Raw genomic sequence first — 20861 nt, 5'->3', positions numbered from 1 at the left:
CTCTGCCGGGCACAGGGCAACGCATTTACATGCCCCACTCGTGCCATCTTTACAAGAAGCCCAGGATGAAAACGCTATCGAGACACTCACTTTACAGGTGCGATGACCAAGGCTCAGAGGGTGGGCAAAGTGCTAAGCGGACACCGCTTAGAAAGCAGGATAATCAGAACTCGAGTCGTGAAAGTGCACCTTGCCGTGCCTCTGACTAAGCTCAGGCCCAGTTCCCGGAAGCCAGTCCAAGCCCACGACAGGCAGCGGGCCAGTATCCACAGAGAGATCTGGAAGGCCAAGGTCGGTGTCCAGGTCTACTTCTTAGCAGCTACCTGACCTGCGGCAGGTTACTGAACACCTGTGCCTGTTTCCTCATTTGTCAAATATGGGTAATAACAGAATCGAAACTCACAGCGTTGTTCCAAAGATTAAACGAGCTGGCACGGGTGAAGCGCTGGTATACAGTAGTAACAACACCGTAAGCCTTTGCTTCTAGTCTTTTTATCGCCTTTATTAACTTCACTGTCACCCACCCGCCCAGCACATCTCCCTCCAAGCCCCTTGTACTTGAATGAGACCCGTCAACTCTTAGGCCTGAAAGTCCTCTGCCTTGAAAGCTGTACTTTCTCAGAGGCTGGTTTCTAAGTAACTTATTTGTATTTAATTGTCATTTTCTGAAAATCCGCATAGACACAGGGCTGTAATTAACTTTTTGTTGGGGTTCTCCCACATAGGTTAAACTACTTGCTCAGAGGAGCGCAGAGTCAATGACGGTAGTCAGGATGGAGGGGAGGCTGCCCTCTCCTGCCCGCCTCGTGATAGACAGAAGCAGCTCCTGAGACCCTGGAGTTGTTACACAGAGAATGTGGAGGCCGAAGAGGACAAATGTCCACCTGAGTGACAGGCTATTACCTGCCATTTATCCCTTCTATCACCAACAGAGGTGACTGCTGGCAACTCGCCCCCTTTGATGGTTTGGTCATTCCCCTCCCCGGAGCCTGCCTTTGGGGTACATCACGTGATCTGACGGGCAATGGGGCAGAACAAAACCCTGGATTCTGAATCAGCAGACAGTCACATACTCAGGACTGGTCTGAGTTCAGCAGCTAAATTGCTTTGGGAAACCACAGACTCCCCAACCCTGGGTTTTCTCAGCTGTAAAATAAAATTAATAGCAACAGTAACTTCATAGGGGTGTTAGAGAATCAAAGGAAAACATGAAAATATTTTAAAAATTAAAATTGGTGTAAACTACTTGAATTCCAGCGGGGGAAAAAAAAGATGATCTGAGTTGGCACCTCCTTTGGTAGCCGGGCCGATTCATCTTGATTTTTGCTGTCAGGAATAAAACAGGACAATGGCAAGCAGTAAATTAATGGGCCCAGAGTGAGGCCTCTGCAACCAACGTGGCCGGTTAAGTCTTGGCCACCTCCTACCCTACTGTGTGTCTTCGAGCGAGTTACTTAAGTGAGTGCTCTGGGTCCGGGTTCCTTTACCTACAAAAGAACATTAATAACACCTACGCCAGAAGATTGTCAAGGGAATTAAAGAGTTCACGCAGGCAAAACATTTAGAAAGGTGCCTGGAACACAGCCAACCTACGATAAAAATATTAGGTGCTAGGATGATAATGACGACGACGACGACGATGATGAAGGGGGGGAGGACATGATAACGCTGAGGAGGACGGCGGTGAGGATGGTCCTTTCAGGCTCTTCTCCTTTTCATACAAATAGAATCTAACCATTTTAGACTCTGCTGCTATTTTCTTCATTACTGTCACTTACATTTTCAGGCACAGAACCACTAGCTTGTAGCCTAAGAATTCAGGCTTGCCAAGAGGTCCTGGGGTTCCTTACTGCTGGCTGCGTGATGACAATGAAGTGGGGCTCTCATCAAGAGGTCCTTACAGCCGTGACAACACCTGAGTGACCAAAATCAAGAGGTCTAGGAAAGTGCTGTGATAAAGAGAGAGAACACATCAACACATGGAGAAATGTGACCGTGCAAGAGCAGAACAGGACTGGTCAGCGTGGACACTTGACAGCAAAGCCAAAGGGAGCAAAATAACGTTGAAGAAAAAGTTGTGTTCACCCTCGCTAAATTGTCCTGAATTCTCAAGGGTCACGTGGCTCTGGGTAGAAATAGAGATGCAGAGTGAGATGGAAGCAATTCCTTCCAGTCCTTCCATCTTACACAACGTGCCTTATCAATTCCGGGGTTTTCCCCTCTCAGAGGAAATGGGGACAAAGTAATGGGGCAAGGAGAATGGATGCTGAGACACTGCTACCTGTCACAGCAGGAGCTTTCTTCCGGGCTGGTGAGCTCTCCCCCAACCGTGACATTTTTCTAGACTGAACACTGAGATCGTCTGCTTCCTCTGCCCCATCTGACCCGGGCTCAGCAACAGTGAAGCAGCAGGGATATTTGCAGAATTTCCAGGGTATACATCTGTAAAAGCTGAAGTATTTCCCCCAGACAATATCACCCTAGAGAACTGGATTTAGGCTGTATTTGTCCACACTTCCAGGCATTCAGTTGACTTTCTCCTTCCATCCATAGGAAGCTTTTTTTGGGCAAGATGGGGGCTTCACTTGGATAATGACGTGGCCAGAGTCGGGGGAGGCTGCCCAGGCTCACCTGGTTCCTGCTCTGATTTAAAAGAAAAGATGAATGCAGACATCCTGCTCCAGGTGAGTATCAAGCCAAGGAGGGTCAAATACTGAGGACTTTGAGAACGTCTCCGTGGTCCCTGGGGAGAGCTTGGGGGATGGGCAGAAATCATCCGACACCCCCAGGCTCCTCCTCTTGGGCGGTTTCACACTCCAAGAAGTAAGTGCTTCAATGATCAGTCCCCAGCGGAACCCTCACTAGATCTTGTGGCAGAGGCTCTCCTCCAGGCGATGCTTCTCAGGGTCAGAGATGGTCAGTTGCTTTAGCAACATGGTGACTTTAGCTCCAACTTCCTAGAGCACTCAAAAGCCACAGAAAGAAACTTTGGGGTGATGTGGCTGAAGGTCAAAATTGACAGGCTGCTCCACAAGCAGAGACAAGACTTAGCTAATCCTTTTCTTATTTCATCTGAGGAAGAGGGATGACTGAGAACTCGAAGGCGAGTAATTACCCAGCAATAACAGCCGAGAGTGGCCAAGGGTGGCCGGGCTGCAGACTGGACTCTGGGGAAAAGTCCCTTTGACCTCACACTTCCCGCCAACCCCACATTCTGCTAATCCTTAGAGCATCACTTCTCCAAAAAAGTTTATTACTCTGTCCATTTCTTCCACACATTCTCTCCCATTCCAGTTAATCTTTATCTACGATCTTCCATCGGAACCTTTCTCCCCAATGTCTTGTGTAAATGCACTCTGCCAGTTCTCATCTCCCTTAACGTCTAAGCAACACATGTGATGTTAATCACCCCCTCCCCGTCCATGAAACGTTCTCCGCACTTGGCTTTCAGATTTCCTTCACGGCTCTCCGGCCACTTCTTCACAATCAACTTTGCTGGATCCTCGTCTTCTAACACCTCAATGTTGGAAAGCCCTGAGGCCCGGTCCACGGATCTCTCCTCTATCCATCTTCACCCAGTAGGTGGTGATAGCCGGACCCATGGATGCAGACACCATCTGCATGCTGACGACGCCTGGATTAATTTTTCTGGCTTCTGGATCCTTGCACAGCCAACTGTCTACTCAGCATCTGTACCTAAGGCACCAAGCTCCTTTCTTCCTCTGCAAGCCCGCTCCTCTTGGAGTTCCTGATGGCAGGAATTGATAGAAGCAGCCACCAGTTGGCACAGGTCACAAACCTTAGAATCCACCTTGACTCCTAACTCTTTCTCACAACGCCCATCTAGGAAGTCAGCAAACCTTGTCAGCTTGCAGAATACATTCCAGACTAAACACGGTCTTACCATCTTGGACCCCACCATCACTTCTTGAGGGACTAAAGCAACAGCATCCTAACTGGCATCCCAGCTGCTACCCTTACGCCCCCGCCCCTCTACCCCTGTCTTTCTCTTCAAACCGTAAACGTGACCCTTTAACAACATTTATTCGCTCAGTTCACTCTCCTGCTTGAAACTTGCCAGTGTTTTTATTGGAACAAATGCCAAAGTTTTTACCTTGGTTTTCAAGGCACTACATGACCTGACTCCTGACTCTCTTCACACCATCCTATGTCACTTCTTTGCATCAACATTCTTGCTGTTGCACAGAGACACCAAAGGTCTCCGCAGCTCATGGCCTTGGAACGTACAGGTCCCTCTGCTTGGAACGCCCCCTTTTTAGTCCAACCAGTTCACTGCCTCACTCCACTCAGCTGCCGAGGTCTCTGCTCAGGCTTTCTTTCAACAGTCTAACCAAAGGAGCACCAGAATCATTCTTTGCCCTGTCTCTGTCTTCTTTTTCTCCATATACTATCTCTCCCTGACATCGGCTCACATATTTGTTTATTGAATATCACCTCCTCCCACATGGCAGTCCCGTGGGACAGAGGCCTTGAATGCTGTGTTCACTGCAATGCAATGCACTGTCGTGTTTTGGGTACTCAAAAAATATCTGTTGAATAAAAGATGATGCATTTCTGCCTGTTTATCATATCTCTGTTGTACTCTATCATTTCTGTTCAATCGAATAAATCCTGATTCTCTAGAAAGAAAGAAAGAAATATGTCTGGGGTTGTTATGAGATCATCTTTGGAGAAAAGGGAACTAACCCACATGAATCAACAGGCAGAAATAAATCAGACAGCAGCTGATTCCTAACATACTACCTATTGCCACATGGGAGAACAGCCAGAAAGATAATCCCTAGTCCCCCAAACCTGGCAACGAGGGAGGCCAAATCAGAAATACGGGGCCCCTTCTCAGCTTAGTACCTACCCTCACTCCCACCCACATTAAAGCCATCGCCACTTCTGGTAATTTGGTCCCCTGCATATCTCTAAATTCCATACTAATCCTCCACTCCTGCCATCTCATGATCTCTGACTTTGACCTTTCAGTAGCTCCCTAAAGGTCAGTCTCCTAGCTCTGGAACACAAGAAGGCTTGGCCTTGCCAACAGCTACCTTCTGTCACCACCCCACCTTCGGGCTCAGGAAGAAATGGGATTGAGGCTACAGATGAAGCCTGTGAGATGTGCTTCCCTGCCTTCCCTTGGGGACCACAGGGGCTAAATCCAACCAGCCTCACATCCCTCACTGCTGGGGGTGCCACACAGCAAGTGACTGCCTCCTTCACCATCAATGCTCTGCAGATCTGTCATTCCTCATGTCTCCCGACCTTCCAAGCCTCGTGGCTCTGCCTCTGGAACACCCACTGTCTAAGCAAAATGCTCCCCCAGACCTCAGGCTCCAGGCTGAGCATCCCCTGACCTGCCTTTATTAATTAAAACCCAGCTATTCCCTGAGATCAGCACTTCCTGGGTTGTTGGTTTTGGCATTGGAGGTTGGGGTGATGGCCTTCTTTACTCCCCAAGGTTGTTTGAAAACCTTTCCTCTTTCACATTTTTGTTGAAAATCTTGCTTCTTCCAAGGTCTTGCCCTCCGGCAATGTTGCATGTACCTCTCCTCTACCTGCTGCCAAGGACTGGTGTCCTGAACTCCCCATGATTCTTTGAGGGCTTTCACACCTGAATCACAGCCCAACTTGTCACTCACCTGGGCCATTACCTGGACTGTCTTCAGTGTTCCCTCTGGTGATCTGTCAGCTTACCTGGACCCTGCTTCTCCACGGACCTGTTCCTTCATCTGAGCCCTCTGCCACCACTTTCACAGGACGAGGCACGTCATTCTCTAGAACCTGAAGTTGCCGATGAAGGGACCAGCATTTCTGACTTGAACCTTGTAACTTCCCAGCATGCTCAACTACTCACTCCAGAAGCCCATGCTCACTCTACTGACTCACTCGTTACACAAACACTTATTGAAGGTCTAAGACTGGACAGACTCCACGCTCTGCACAGCTGCACGCACGCTCCTTGCCTTCGGGAAGCTTGGAGTCCACTGAGAGGACGGCAGGTACTGAATAAATCTCCTGTAGCCACATGGTCTCCGCGACAATCCTGGAACATGACAGAGGGCCTCGGATTCACAGTTTGCCCTTCCAGGAATGCTCCGCTGGAATTATCCAGACACCTTCTCTCCCAACTTTCATAGGGTATCTTCTTAATAAATCCATCCTTATCTACTCTGTGGAAGGCTGCAAACCCCAAACGGATGCTTGATCCGGTTAATGTTTTCACAGTAGTTACCATATAACACAGTCTCAGGTTCACTTATCCTTGGACTTATTTTCTGTCTCTCCTGGTAGAACAGAAGCTCCGTGAGGCCAGGGGTTTTTTCTGCTTTGTCCTGTCTTGTATCTCCACGGCCTAAGACAGCTGCATAGCAGTAGGTGCTCAACAGCAATTATTGAGTAAATAACTGAATCAATGTAGGAGCAACGAAAATTGTTTTGCCAAGGAGTTTTCCCAGGCACAGAATCCATGTCACCTTCTCTGCTTAAATCCTTTTCGGGGACGATGTGTGACAGAGGAAATAAATCAACAGAGGGAGAAAGCCATTCTTCTTTCTCTATCATTGCAGATGACTGGCCAAATATCTCCAACCACTGTGACCTCCGTGAATCATTCCATAAAGGGCAATGCAGTGATGCAGGGAATTAAAGAAGGAGCACAAGGCCTCCTGGTTGCAGACCAGTTAAACAGGAGGAGTCCTGAATCTACTGTGGAGGAACGATTAAGTCCAAAGTCATTCCTTTGAACTCTCAGAGAAGAGGGATTTGTTTTGGGGGCGCTGGGAGAGGGGGTTAGCATAGAAGAATCCACCTCTGTTGGAGAGAAGTAAGGGGTAAGATGATCCTCCTAGGGAAGGAAGGGCTACCTAATCCTCACCCCAAATACGCAGGCAACGAACAGGCTGGCTGACTGTGCAGTAGTATCTGGAAAGCACGAGCAGCCCAGCCAGGAGGGGGCCGGCCCCTGGATCTGCGAGAAGGGAATTGGTATTCCGCTTGTTGCTTTCCTACTGTCCTGGCTCCAGCAGGACAAGCATTTTACACCCCTAGGAAGATGAAGTATGCCAAATACCACAAGGACACAGAGCGAAACTCCATGGAGTCAGACAATGAAAAACATAGCCTGGAATCCAGCAATTTCTTTTCATATCTAAAGCCGTTAATGTGTAAAACAACCTAATAATAACAACCAAAGCACAAGACACACCATTGTGTGAGTGAATGGTAGTATTTAACATGAGGAAGACATAAATCAAGTCAGAGAGCAGCTACCTCATTGCCACGCATGCTCTGTGGTCCAGGGGGCGCGGGGAAGGGGGAGAGAGTGTGAAGTTCACACAGGCAGCTCCGCAGGAGGAAGATGCCTCACCTGAGAACTGAGTGGTTGGCATCTGTGCTGGGGCTATACGTCCTTTGTTCAGAGGTATCGTGCAAAGACCCACTGAAAGGAGTCTGAGATTGTGGGGAGAATGGAACACCCAGGCCCAGCACAGAGCCCAGCCTGGAGTCTAATGTCTGGACAAGAGTGTGGATAAACTTGTAAGAACACTAAGAAAACCTGGACGTCCAAGGACCACAGGCCCTGGGCTGGCAGGAGGCCTGAAACAGAGAGCAGCTGTGTCCCAGAGATGGAGAAGGAGCCATGGGTGAGAAGTGAAGCAGGGATAAGAATATGAATCTTGTGTGGCACATGTGTACAATGGAATATTACTCAGCCATAAAAAATGAAATTGAGTTATTGGTAGTGAGGTGGATGGACCTAGAGTCTGTCATACAGAGTGAAGTAAGTCAGAAAAAGAAAAACAAATACCGTATGCTAACACATATATATGGAATCTTAAAAAAAAAAATCGTTCTGAAGAACCTACGAGCAGGACAGGAATAAAGACGCAGATGTAGGGAATGGACTTGAGAACACGGGGAGGGGGAAGGGTAAGCTGGGACGAAGTGAGAGAGTGGCATGGACCTATATACACTACCAAATGTAAAATAGATAGCTAGTGGGAAGCAGCCGCATAGCACAGGGAGATCAGCTCCGTGCTTTGTGATGACCTAGAGGGGTGGGATAGGGAGGGTGGGAGGGAGACTCAAGAGGGAGGGGATGGGGGACATATGTATATATATAACTGATTCACTTTGTTATACAGCAGAAATTAACACAACATTGTAAAGCAATTATACTCTAATAAAGATGTTTAAAACAAAAAGAATATGAAACTTGGAGTCAGAAAAGCTTGGATTTGAATTTCACCTTGGCCATTTAAAATTTGTGGACCAATTATCCTCTCAGCTCTCCATTTCTTCATTGCTAAAATGGAAATAACGCCTACTTGTCAGGGCGTTTGTGAGAATTAGGTGATATAAGATATGTAAAGCAGAGTGCCCAGCACAGAGCAAATATCCCACAGCAGTGGTTCTCAAACTTAAGTGTGCAACACAGTTCTCCGGGGATTTGCTAAAATGCAGATTTCTGGGTCCCATCCTGGATCTGGGGTACAAACAAGGTGACGCCCATGCTGCTGGTCCAGGGACCACCCTTAGAGAACGGTACCATACAGCACAGCAGTTAAGCATATGCCTTCTGGAGACAGTGTCGCTGGGGGTGGGATTTCAGCTTTGCCACTTGGAGCCTTGTGACTCCGGCCCACTTGCCTGACGCGCCAAGCCTCAGCCCCCTCATTGGTAAAGTGGCCCATCACAGGACCGGTCTCACACTGCTGCTGAGAAGAATTCATACAAGTACGCTGCACGTTTAGAAGAACGGCCAGCACATTTTGAACATCCACAAATCCTTACTGTAATTACTGGATAATAGCCACTCTGCAATTTAGACTCTAGGGAAAATGCAGTCATCACAGGTCAAGGTAAGATTCAGGATGGAAAAGGAGGTGCAAAGTCAGAGCTACACAGAGAAGTCCTCGTGGCCAGGACAATCTGGTTGGAAACAGTCTCCAAGCTCTTCTGGCAGCTCCTGGTGGGACCTGGCCGTGGGACCCCAAAGCCTTCAGCTGGTCTACAGGGGTTCCTCAGTGAGGAGGTTACCGTGCCTATGGTGGGAGGGTGAGGCCCCGCTGAGGCCCTTCTGTACCCCGCAAAGAGCTGCCTGTCATGGATGCTCCTGAGAGAGGGGGTCTCTTGGCCTGGAGGGGCTGCCGTTTTAACCAGCCTTTGCAGTAACTGAGCCAGGGCTGGTTGGCTTCGGTGGGGAAGATAATACAATCTCCTTGCTTTTCTGTTTCCTTTCTTGTTCCATCAAAACAGTTCTGCATGGTAACGGTCACCAAGTACCCGCATAAATAGCCCAAGACTCAAGAGATCGTGGGGGAGGACGCTGTTAGCAGTGCCTGAGTTCAGCAGACCACAACATCTTTCAAGGGTTTTTAAATAATTGGGTAAAACCACAAACAGCATCTGTGGTGTGCACTCCTGCCCTTGGTTTCTAGACTGAGGCTTGATTTCATATGTTCTCAATTGAGGCACACTGAACTCATTAATTTCCCCACTGGTCTTTTTATGATTTTCCTCTTCTTTGAAGTAGGAAGTCACACAGCTATAATACTGCTTTAAACCAGATCATAAATATTAAACTTACAAAAAACCTTATTGACACTGGCAAATTTTACCCTAAATGTATCTATCTAACCATAATGTTACAGTTAAAGAAAATTGTGGAGTTAGAAGAGTGATCTATAAACGTCTCACTCTACCTTTTTCTTTGCCACCTTGGTGTGTGTTTAAACCATTTACTTAATGAGTTTGTGGATCACTTTGCCTCGTATTGAGGTTTATCTCCATCATAAGAAATAGCTTTCTCTGTACAGGTTGGACCTAATACCGAATGCTCCCCTGTTCCTAGGGAGAGGAGATCTGCCACTTTCCATTATGATGCAATTATTTTCTTTTCTCCCACCATCAGTGACCATATCTTTCACAGTAGCAATTCCTTGTCCCTCCTGGGACAGCCACTGGGGGCACCTGGGGAATTTTAATCAAGCACCTGCGTTAACTAGAAAATCATGGGGGTCGGGGGGGGGGTGCTGACTAAGCACCTTCGAAGATCTGTTCTTCCTGGCAATTGACTGAGCTTGGGCTTTTGTAAGGATTCAAACTTTTCAGAGGAAAAAATGTTCATTTCCTCCCTTTTGTTCTTGTCTTCTGGATGGGAAAGAAGGGGAACGGGCCGGCTGGGCGCTGGAAAGTACCGGGGTTGGGCGCCTGCTGTGTGTCGCTGGCCGGGCGCTCTGCATCGGGATGCGTGACTCACCCCGCTGATCTACCCTGACACGGCCTGGTTATCTGTCTTTTACAGATGAAGAGTCGGGAGGCAGCTCAGTCCTGGGGTCAACCAGGGAGGCAGCTCAGTCCTGGGGTCAACCAGGGAGGCGACGGTTGGGGGAGAGGCTTTTCTTACAAATTCCTTTGACTGGTTTGGGAAATATGTGATGATGCGGAGATGAAGCTCCCGGCTCTTACCCCTTTCCTCACTAAAACTGATTTTGTTTTAAATTATGTGCCAGAAAGACTCAATTTTAAAAAGGGAAGAAACATACGGTACCTACACTATTGGACACTTCTTTCAATGATCCCCAAAAGGGCCTGTCGCTGTCTCGTGCTGCGCTCGGCACTGGTGATAAAATACGACACGAGGGGCCTGTTGCTGCTCCCCTGATCCCGTGGACACCGGGGTGGGGGGCAGTGGGGGGTCTCTGGAGCTGCAGGTAAGTGCGAGCATCACTGCCGTGCAGAGTGCTGTGACGTCTCGGGAAGGGCCGAGGCACTCCGACTGAAGAAAAGTCATCAGAGGCTCTCAAACGGGTGGCATCTGAGCCTGGTCTTAAAACAAAAGTGGACTCTCTCCAAAAGCCGCGGGAAGATCGTCTAAGGAGAGTGGAAGTGAGCCCAAGGAGGAGACACCAAATAGGTGGCGAGCCACCCGCCAGTGTGACTGCAGTGCGGGGGGTCTTGGGGTCAAGGGCCGGATCACGGAAACTCAAGGTGCCGTGACAAGAAGCAAGAACAAAATCAAGAAAGAAGCGTTATCTTCAGAGAGGCTTACTGCTGCCCCAGCGCGACCCAGGCAGTGACAGTGCAAGGGAATCCAAATCCAGTTGGACCTGATTTCAAACCCACCTGTTTTGGGCAGGTCACCTCCAGCTATGAAAGGGAGTCACTCACTGCAGGTGGTCAGAGCCTCAGAGAAGGGCCAGACATTCCAAACAGCTCAGCAGAAAGGACCAGCTGGACCATTCTCACCTGTCCTCAGGAAGCAGGTGGAGAGGGCAGACATGCTGGTCACCACCCATGCCCCCCTGTGGGAGGAGCCTCCACAGGGAAGGATCCTTCTCTTAACTGTATCTCTTGGACTCTAATATTCTAGCAGAAGACAGGTAGGCAGCTGGTAGTTTAGCAGGTGCCCCCTCCAGGGAGACTCCCTGACAGGGAGCAAAGAATCACAGATCTCAAGGCCTTCTTTCCCTTCAGGCCCTTGTTTCTTGGGAACTGAGGCTAATTCCTGGCTTCACAACACCTTGGCCATGACTGGAGAGATAATTCAGTCATTGAGTTCCCCCTTGGCTTATGGCAGAAAAGATGTATCGCCTGTATCATTAATTACAGGGCATCCACTAAAATGAGACTCCAAGAGTTGTCCAGAGTTGGCACAGATAGAGATCTTTCCTAAGGATCTTTGTCTTTCCTGTTTTTTGGGTTTTTTTTTGGTTCCCTGCTGCTGGGTGGTGAACATCGGGGGTGGATGAGGTGAAGCCTTTAGTTCCATTTTGTCCTCCTTCCCTCCCATCCCCGGTGCCTCTTTGCTGGAGACGATTTTCTCGTCTGCCATCCTAATGATTGCTGTGCCACACCGGGCCCCTGACGCTGGTGCTGACAGGCTGCTCATTAGTGCCAGGGTGCCACGTCAGCCAGTGGCACGCCAGAGTTCCACGCCTGACACTCTTCCACAGAGCTGTCACCGGAGTCGCGGCACCTGCCAGCTCTGGTTGAACTCAAGCTGTGATACCCCCAGTGCCAATTAGTGCTTCTGTGTCCTGCTTAGCTGGGGAGGAGGGCCTGTCAGTGCTGACAAATGGGAAATAGGTGGGTGGGGAGCGCTCAGAACACTGGCGAGAGGAGAAGGGCTCCCATCCGAGGGTCACTCTGTCCTCACCAGCTGGTGCCTTTGAAGGCTCTGGGAGGCATGAGGCAGGGTAGCCAACTGCTCCCTGGGCCCTGGGCCCTTCAACTCCAGCAGGAGAGCTGAGGTGGGAGCGGGGAGACTGGCAGCTGAGGCAGGTTGCCCAGTCCTGCGGACAGAGGTGTGGAAGGCATGCAGAAGCGCCCACCCCGTGCCGTGGAAAGAGAAGGCTTCCACAGCTAGGGCGTGGTGTGCAGCCCAATGGACATACAGCTTTCTTCTAATTGTGCACTCTCACCCCGGGTCTTTGTGTGGCCCTGGGAAGAAACAATCCATCTCTATCCGAACCTCGATTTGCACACTGGGGATGGAGGGGAGAAATTTGTAAACGATATGTCTCTTTTTTGGGTACTGATTTCTTTCTTTGTATTAAACTTTGTTTAACCCATGAGGAGCAGCAAGTTTTCATGTATTATTGAATTCACTCTCTCTGGGAACATCCAGGATGGATTTATGAAACTGTTGGGAGCCACTGCGGGTTGAGGCACAGGTAGGGTTGGGATGAGTAAGCCAGCAAGAGGATCAGGTGCCCTGGAAGAGCCGGGTGAACTACACATCAGAGAAGCACCGACATCATGAGAGCGATGATGGTGAGGCGGTGATGAGGGCAGAAGGCAGCTCACGCAAGACCCAACTTCAACGATGCTCGTGAGCCACTCTGACCCTTGCAAAAGAGAACTTGAAAAGGAGTCACTTCTTCAAGGAGAAGTCCAGCCCTGGCACAGCAGCTTCCCCACCAGACGGACTTCGGGAAAGGCTTCAAGACCAGAGAAAATTTCCTGGAGACTTACCAGCAGAGACTTCAGCAGGAGACACACCAGGTCTGGACCACAACATCAAAGTGGACAAGAATTCCTCAAGGATGGGGATGGAATCTTCGAATTAGGTGAACGGCCATCCCCTTTGGGGCACCAGCAAACACAAGGGCTGTTCACGGAATCAACACATATTTCTTAGAAGCTTTCTAGGTGCTGGGCATTGTGCTAGGAGGTGAAGAATCCAAGAAAAGAGAGACATAGGCTCTGGTCTCAACTGATGAATCAGGAATCAGGACATCTCTTCGGACAGATCACTGGAACCTCCTGAGCCCCCTGCCAATACCCAGGTAGGAGGTGTTCTCTCAGCAGCCTTGGTGAGATTGTTATTGACATTTTCAGTGTTTTGTTTGATGGGATAAAGGGTGAGGCAGGTGCAGCCGAGAGGGCAGCCCCATTAGGACACTCGGCGAGCCATGACCCCATATGTACAGTGAAGCCCATGCAGTGGTGGCTGGACTCAGGCCTTCATCTGGGTTTTGTGGTCGGCTCCCAGGGATGTGGAAATACAGGAACCTCAGCCTTCTCTCTAAAGCTCTGACAGTCCAACAGAAACTGGAGACATGAAAATTGGCCTTTGAGAATAATTTTTTTATGAAGTGTGAAGTCTTGAAGAGCCTTTAGAATACATTGAAAGAGAGAGTTTATCTGTTAGAAGACTCAGAGGAATACAGAGCATTAAAGGTATTCTTTTGAATAGAAAGACTCGAGCTTAAGGGCTATGACAAAATAAATTCTTGCATGCCTAGACAAGGAAAAGACAAGACAAGATGCAGAGTCATGAGTGAGAGTTGTGTCTAAGGGACCCTGGGGACCACTGACGGTCCTTCAGTGCCCGGAGCAGCAGGCTAACAGGTGGGATTCGGTGAGGGGCCATTAGAACATTTGTGCAGTTCCAGGCGGCATTCCCGTGTGAGGAAGTGACGTGGCTCTTCCTCTTGAAAAGACCAAGGCCTGTGCAGGTACAAGCAACACCTGTACCCTTCAAAACAGGTATGCACCATGAGGGCAGGTGTCTCTACAAAGCTAGTACACCTTCTCCTTGAACTCCTGGGAGCTATAAGTTCATGAAGGGAGCTAAAAAGACATATAACCAGTAATAACAGGTGAGATACCACTTCTCATGATCAACAGCAATGCCAAGAGGTAGCTTGGGAGGTCTTACCTCCCTCTCTATCTTGGATAAGTACAACTGACATTTTCTCCACCTGATGTCAAGTGCCAGGTAGGCATCTTCTGAGAAAGACCCCCAACACCCCTCCCACCATAAGATCACTCCCAGTTTCTGTATATCTGGATGGATGAGCCACTACTGATACAATGGTGGTTAACATTGCTCTATTACTTTTCCACATAAAAGGAGTCAAGGCTGGGACCTTATGCTAAGTGAAATAAGTCAGACAGAGAAAGACAAATACCATATGAGCTCATTTATATGGGGAATATATGAAAACAAAACAAAACAAATGTGCAAAACAAACCAAAGAAAAACAAACACATAGATATAGAGAACAGAGTAATGGTTACCAGAGGGGAAGTGGAGTCAGGGGAGGTAGTGAAATGGGTGCAGGGGGTCAACTGTATGGTGATGGATGGAAAACTAGCCTTTTGGTGGTAAGCTCGCTGTAGGGCATACAGAAGTCAAAATATAATACACGGAACTTGTATTGGGTTGGCCAGAAAGTTCGTTCGGGTTTTCCTGTAACATCTTATGGAAAACCTGAACAAATTTTTGGCCAGCCCGATGTGTTATAAACCAATGTTACCTCGAAAAATTTTTTTTAAAAAGGAAGAGATTTTTATCAGCTTACTGCAGCCCCATATAAGTTGTGATAGAGGAAACTAGGAGTTTTCAGAAATGGACAGAACAGACAGACCAGTCTGGAGAGAACATGCAGTGAAGCCATCAAGGTTGCCCAAAGTGCTTGGCCAGGGTCAGCCCTCCATCAGGGGTTTAATGGGTGTAAGCATAAGAATGACCTTGATTGAAATGTGATCTGCCCACACAGAGTGGGAGCAAGGGTGAGAGCAGCTCTCTGCCTTTGGAGCCTTCTATCAGGTGTAGCGTATCTTTTTCTCCAAGGAACCCACATCTTGTCCCTACGTTATTTAAAATAAGCAGCCTTTTGGAGGTATTTAGTGGGGCAAGATGAAGGCCTGGCTGCTGAGGGTCTCCAGCTCCAGTTCGGGCTGGGCAGCAGCCCGATGACAGCTCTGATCTCCAAATAATCAGTCACCAAGGAAGCGGCACCCCATGAGCCCCGGGGTGATCGGTTACCATGTGGCATGTCGCATCAGTTTGAATCTGGGTTAGCTAATCCAGACCACAGATCTGGGAAAAGCTGCTCGTCTAAATTACTCTGATCCACAGGTAGATTCTGATTATCCTTCTCCTCTCCCCTTGATCCATCTTCTGTTTCCATAGCAGCTAAAACCCCCGTAAAATGGAAGCATCAGGTCGAGTCCCCTGGGGAAATGAGGCGGCTGGATGGCCAGGAGGGAGGGAAGGATGCTAGGGCACAGTGGTGAGAACCTCAGCAAGAGGAACGGAGAGGGTGCCAGTGCAGAGGGAAGACAAAAGTGCTTGTGAGGAGAAGAGAGAGAAGAAAGAAATGACAATGTGGGATGAAACAGAAGGAGGCTGTGTAGGAGGCTGTGAGAGATAGGAAGGCGGAGAACAAAAACAGAAAGCATGAAAGGACAAGACAAAAAGAGGAGCTGTACAGAGGAGAAGGGAAAGAAGAAAAAAAAAGGAGAGGGGAGGGGAGGGGGAAGAGAGGGAAGGAGAGGAGAGGAGAGGACAGGAGAGGAGAGGAAAAGGAAAGGCGAGGCACCCAGAAAAGGACGAAGAGCTGCAGGACCAGAGGAGGGATGAGAAAAGACATCAAGCAGGAGACAGAGGGGACTTGCAGGATGGAGGGGGCGGTACCACCTGACAGAAGGAAAGTCCATGTACCTGGGATGATGAATGTTTGCGTATGCTAAAGGCACAGACGGCCCTGGAGTCCAGCGGCACTGAGGTCCCGGTATTAAGCAGTGATGAACGGCGTGCACCATGGGCCAGAAAGTCTGTCCATCTGGGTGCCCCACCCTGGGATGTGCCCCAGGGCCAAGTTCCATCACTAACAACTTCATGTACAGTGAAGCCTCCTCCCAGACTGTGGGCCAGTCCACGTGTAAGATCATTTCCAGTCAAGAGACTGGCAGAAATTCCAGCATCTCTCTGATTCCTTTGCTCATGGTGGTAGTGTCAGGAGCGGTGGCTAGGGACAGCTCCCAGCGTTTCAGGCCAAACACAATGAAAACCTCATCCCTTTTCTGAAAACCTCCATAGGGCTAACTGTCACCCTGAGAGAGGGAATTTGGTTTCTGGGGCCCATGCATAGTCTTCAACTGATTTTTTTTTTTAATGTCCAGGTGTAGTAAACCTGTGATGCACTGCCTTCTTCAGGAACGAAGGATGCCTGCCCCAGGGGGTGGACGGACAGCCCTCGGCTGCAGCCCCTCATGGGGACTGTCTCATACGAAGAGAGATGCCTGGCCTAGGTCACAGCTCTTCTGGGGACAGCCCGAATTCCCTGACCTCGACCGCTGTGCTGGCATAAAAGGCCACCCCCATAACCTCAAGAGAGGACAATTCAGCCTATCTTCAGAATGCCCCACAGGGCTAGTAGAGATGCTTCCCTGGTCATCATGGCAACTCAACCTCTCCCTCGGCCTGACCCCGCCTCCCTCCCTCCCCTTCCACAGCCTTGATCCCAAGGGCACCTCCAATAAACTTCTTGTTTGCCAGTCACCTTCTCAGGGTCTGCTTTAGGGGGACTCAGCCTGAAACACCCAGCAAACCACGCTGGTGGCGACTTTAGCACCTTTATTTTTATTGAAATCTAGTTGATTTAAAATATTGTGTTAGTTTCGGGTATACAACAAAGTGACTCGGTTCTATATATATATAGATAGATATATAGATAGATATATAGATAGATATATAGATAGATAGATAGATAGATAGATAGATAGATAGATAGATATATAGATAGATAGATAGATAGATAGATAGATATATAGATAGATATATAGATAGATAGATAGATAGATAGCTATATAGATAGATAGCTATATAGATAGATATATAGATAGATATATAGATATATAGATAGATATATAGATAGATATATAGATAGATTAGATAGATAGATAGATAGATAGATATATAGATAGATATATAGATAGATAGATATATAGATAGATAGATAGACAGATAGATAGATAGATAGATATATAGATAGATAGATAGATAGATATATAGATAGATAGACAGATAGATAGATAGACAGATATATAGATAGATAGATATATAGACAGATATATAGACAGATATATAGATAGATATATAGATAGATATATAGATAGATATATAGATAGACAGACAGATAGACAGATAGATAGACAGATAGATTCTTTTTCGGGCTCTTTTCCATTACAGTTTATTACAAGATATTGAATACAGTTCCCTGTGCTACACAGTAGCCCTTGTTGTTTATCTATTTTATAACAGTGTGTATCTCTTCTTTAGCCTCCTTAAACCTGCGTGACTCAGCAATGCACTTACCTTCATACATACATACAAGCATACACACACACACGCACACACACACATATATATACATACGTACATAAATATATTCTATGTTAGCCAGATATAAGCAGTGAAATTAAGGATCTTTTTCAGGTCTCTGCTCAAATGTCCCCTTGTCGAAGGCCTTTCCTGACCAAACCTCTTGTCCTTCTGTCAATGTATCCTGCTCTATTTTCTCATCCTTATCACCACGTACTATTAACATTATTATTTTGGTTACTCATCTCATGACAATGTGAGCTCATGAGAGCAGGGACTTGTCTGTTGTGGTTTATTGCTATATAAACACTCAATAGACATTTTAGAACTAATGTAATGCAGCTCGCATAAAAGCTAGCTTAATAATAAATGGCATGTTGCCTTAAATTCTAAAAGTTTAACGTTCAATCCGTGAAAGCACAAAACAGCACTTAGCCCGGTCTGCAAAACGTCTAGACGTTTAGACAAAGTGAATTTTGCAATTCAGTCACACACTAAGTTGTCCTTGTTATCTAGGATTAATCAGAGTAAAGCAACAAGAAAACCACAGAAGGACTAATGGCCTAGCGACCAGATATTTGGCACTGTTGAAGCAGCACCGACGTGGAACTCTTCCTTGTAGGCATATGGCCATCCCAAACCCTCATCCATCATTGTGTGTTTGTGTCTTCTCTCTCTTACAAAACAGCCAGCTGAACAATGCCACCAACACCGAGCACACTCCTCCATCGCCAAACGTGACCAGGAAAGTCGTCCAGAACAGCTTACCACCACTTCACCCAGAAACAACTGGGATTAATTTCCCAGGGACTGGAGACATCCTCCAGTGTGATTTCTGAAATCTCAGAGCATGTGCCTGTCTTGCACTGGGAACACCGATATTCTCTGCGGAGCCATGAGCAACTTGTTATCAGGCCACCAAGAATGGGGAACACTTGACACCAAGTCACCAGCGTCATAACGTCCTGCCAAGGCCAACGATTCTCCCACTTCCTCTCACGACACGATACACCAAACTGCTTCTCTCACCTTTGGGGGAGATGTGTCTCCAAGTAACCGTCGGCTCTGGTCGACCCGTTGCTATGCAGGTGAGGCTGACATTGTTGCCTTCGTTGATGGAGATATCAGAAGAAATCTCTACAATTTTGGGAGATACTGTGGAGACAACACAGGTAGAAGGAAAATTAAAATCCTGCTGAAACATTTCTTTGTTGTCTTCAAGTGGTAGTTGGCAGAATAACCCAGGGATGGCAATATTGGGGCTATAGAGTCGAGGACGAGGAATCAGAGGAGTCACCTTACATGTGAAAGAAACGTCTCACCTCGACTTCAGCTTCTATTTCCTCCTATGTACACGCAATGTCAGAGGGTCTGAAAGGGATGGTTCCACTGCAGCCCCACAGGACCTGTTCTAGCCCCCCACCCTCTTCCGGTCTCCACCCTCACCCACACGCTCCGCCCACTCCGGCTCCACACCGCGTCACGGCCGTCTTTATATGATGCACTTCTGATCATATTGCGTCTCTGCCTAAACACCTCCAACAATTCCTACTGCCCACCTGAAAACACTGAAGCCCCTCATCCAAGCAAACCAGGCCCTTCGGAATCAAGCCCGAACCTCTGTTTCCACTGACATTCCTGGCGATTCCACCTCTACTTACCCTGTTGTCATCCCCAACTCATCATGTCCTTCCTGGTCAGCCTGCATTTGGGATCTATATTCTTCCTTCTGTCCTTCCTGGGAAACTCCCAGTCATCCTTTTAGACCCAAATCATATGCCACTTTGTCGCAGCTTTCCCTACCCCTACTCCCTCTGGCCTCCTGCACAACTCAAAGATCCTGCACCCAGATATGTTACACGCACCTGAGGGGGAGTCAATCAGACGTGACAGACTTGGCCTCTTTCTCTCTCTGTGTCTTAGATTAATCCCCCCAAAGGATGAAGAGGTTCATCCCAACTGTAGATCTGGGGACAGAATCCCCCAACTTTGTTTAGTCTTTCGTTTTGCAGCCAGGGTTTCCTTAGGAAGTTAACATTATGTTGTGCACTTTCTCATTTATGTTTTACAGGACAGCATCCCACGGGGATGAGCACAGCCAGCAGTGTACATCTGTCTCATTCTGGGGCTCAGAGGTGGAAGCTCATTGTTGCTGCACATCTAAGCCCAATTCTCCAGTGCCATCTTTACCACTAGCGAATGTGATGCCTGACCATGAAATGACTACTCATTTGTCTTGTCTGCCAAGGGGTTTATAAAGTAAGGGTGTCTTTTATTGGGCAGCCCCCCCCAACTCCCAATTCTTGGCCCTTATCCCACTGTGCTGTAGTTATTTGCGTAGCATCCCTCACCCCCTAGACCATGAGCTTTTTTGATGGCTTGAGCCAGGTCTTACTTACATTTATATCCATAGTATAAAATGCAACACATATTTATAGGATGGAATTATAATGGTTGTTCATGGGAGCCACCTCCCCACCTGGCTACATGTCTGCGACAACCTCAGAACCGGGCCGTTAACACAAGTCATTTCAGTTCTACTCACACTGGTTTTGGCACATTAGCTCTTTACAGGTTAAGGGGCCCCTCTGTCCGGTTCTATTAGGCATCTTCAGGTCAGGTTGCCTCCTTGAATCAGCATGCTTCTGAGCCACCCCCGTGTGCTATTCCAGGACCCATTATCCCCAGGACACAGTGCCATCTGGCCTGCAGGAGACCCCAGGCAAGCTGACCATCGCCCTTATTCCCTGGATGGGACCAAGGTCACGGGGCAACCCTCACAGGAAAATCAGACTGGTTGGAACTTTCCGTGCTGGTCTTTCCTCTCCTGGATCCATTCATCACTCACTCCTGATGGTGTTGGATTTTTTCCTCCAGAAAGGAGCGTGTCGTGCAGATAGCTGCTCTCAGCCTTTGCTCCTTTCCCTCCTTCTCCTGAAAATTGACTTCCCATCTGTTTCCACACTGCGCCCAACCAGGAACGCTCATTAGCAAGAATGAACTGGACTTTGGTTTCTGAGCCCCAAGCCCTTGCTACTGGTTTTGGTCCCTTCGCCTCTTTCTCCAACTGTCTAGACCTACTGGAAGCATTCAACCTCATTCAAGGTTGAGCTGCCACCCCTTCCACGAGGTCTTCCAGGCGACGTCCAAGGGGATGTGGCCTCTCCTGCTTGGAGACTCTGTAGCCTCCTCCACAGCATTAAAATAAACTGGCTTATGTTACCTTGTC

At 48.1% G+C, this 20861-nt stretch overlaps 1 protein-coding gene across 3 annotated transcripts in view; it reads right to left on the bottom strand.

Annotated features, from left to right (window-relative positions):
- NTM (neurotrimin) overlaps positions 1–20861 on the bottom strand; it is a 397081-nt gene that overhangs the window by 100807 nt on the left and 275413 nt on the right. For all 3 annotated transcript variants that reach the window (XM_022556277.3, XM_022556280.2, XM_022556281.2), the window contains exon 3: positions 18662–18787. In XM_022556277.3, coding sequence (XP_022411985.2) covers positions 18662–18787 — 126 coding nt within the window. The remainder of the gene's footprint in view (positions 1–18661; positions 18788–20861) is intronic.

Source organism: Delphinapterus leucas, chromosome 7 (genome assembly GCF_059928025.1).
Source record: "Delphinapterus leucas isolate spDelLeu-1000000601 "Yukka" chromosome 7, BTC_Dleu_Yukka2, whole genome shotgun sequence".
Lineage (NCBI taxonomy): Eukaryota > Metazoa > Chordata > Mammalia > Artiodactyla > Monodontidae > Delphinapterus > Delphinapterus leucas.
Note: the sequence above shows the minus strand (reverse complement) of the source record. Positions and strands in the feature narration are given on the sequence as shown.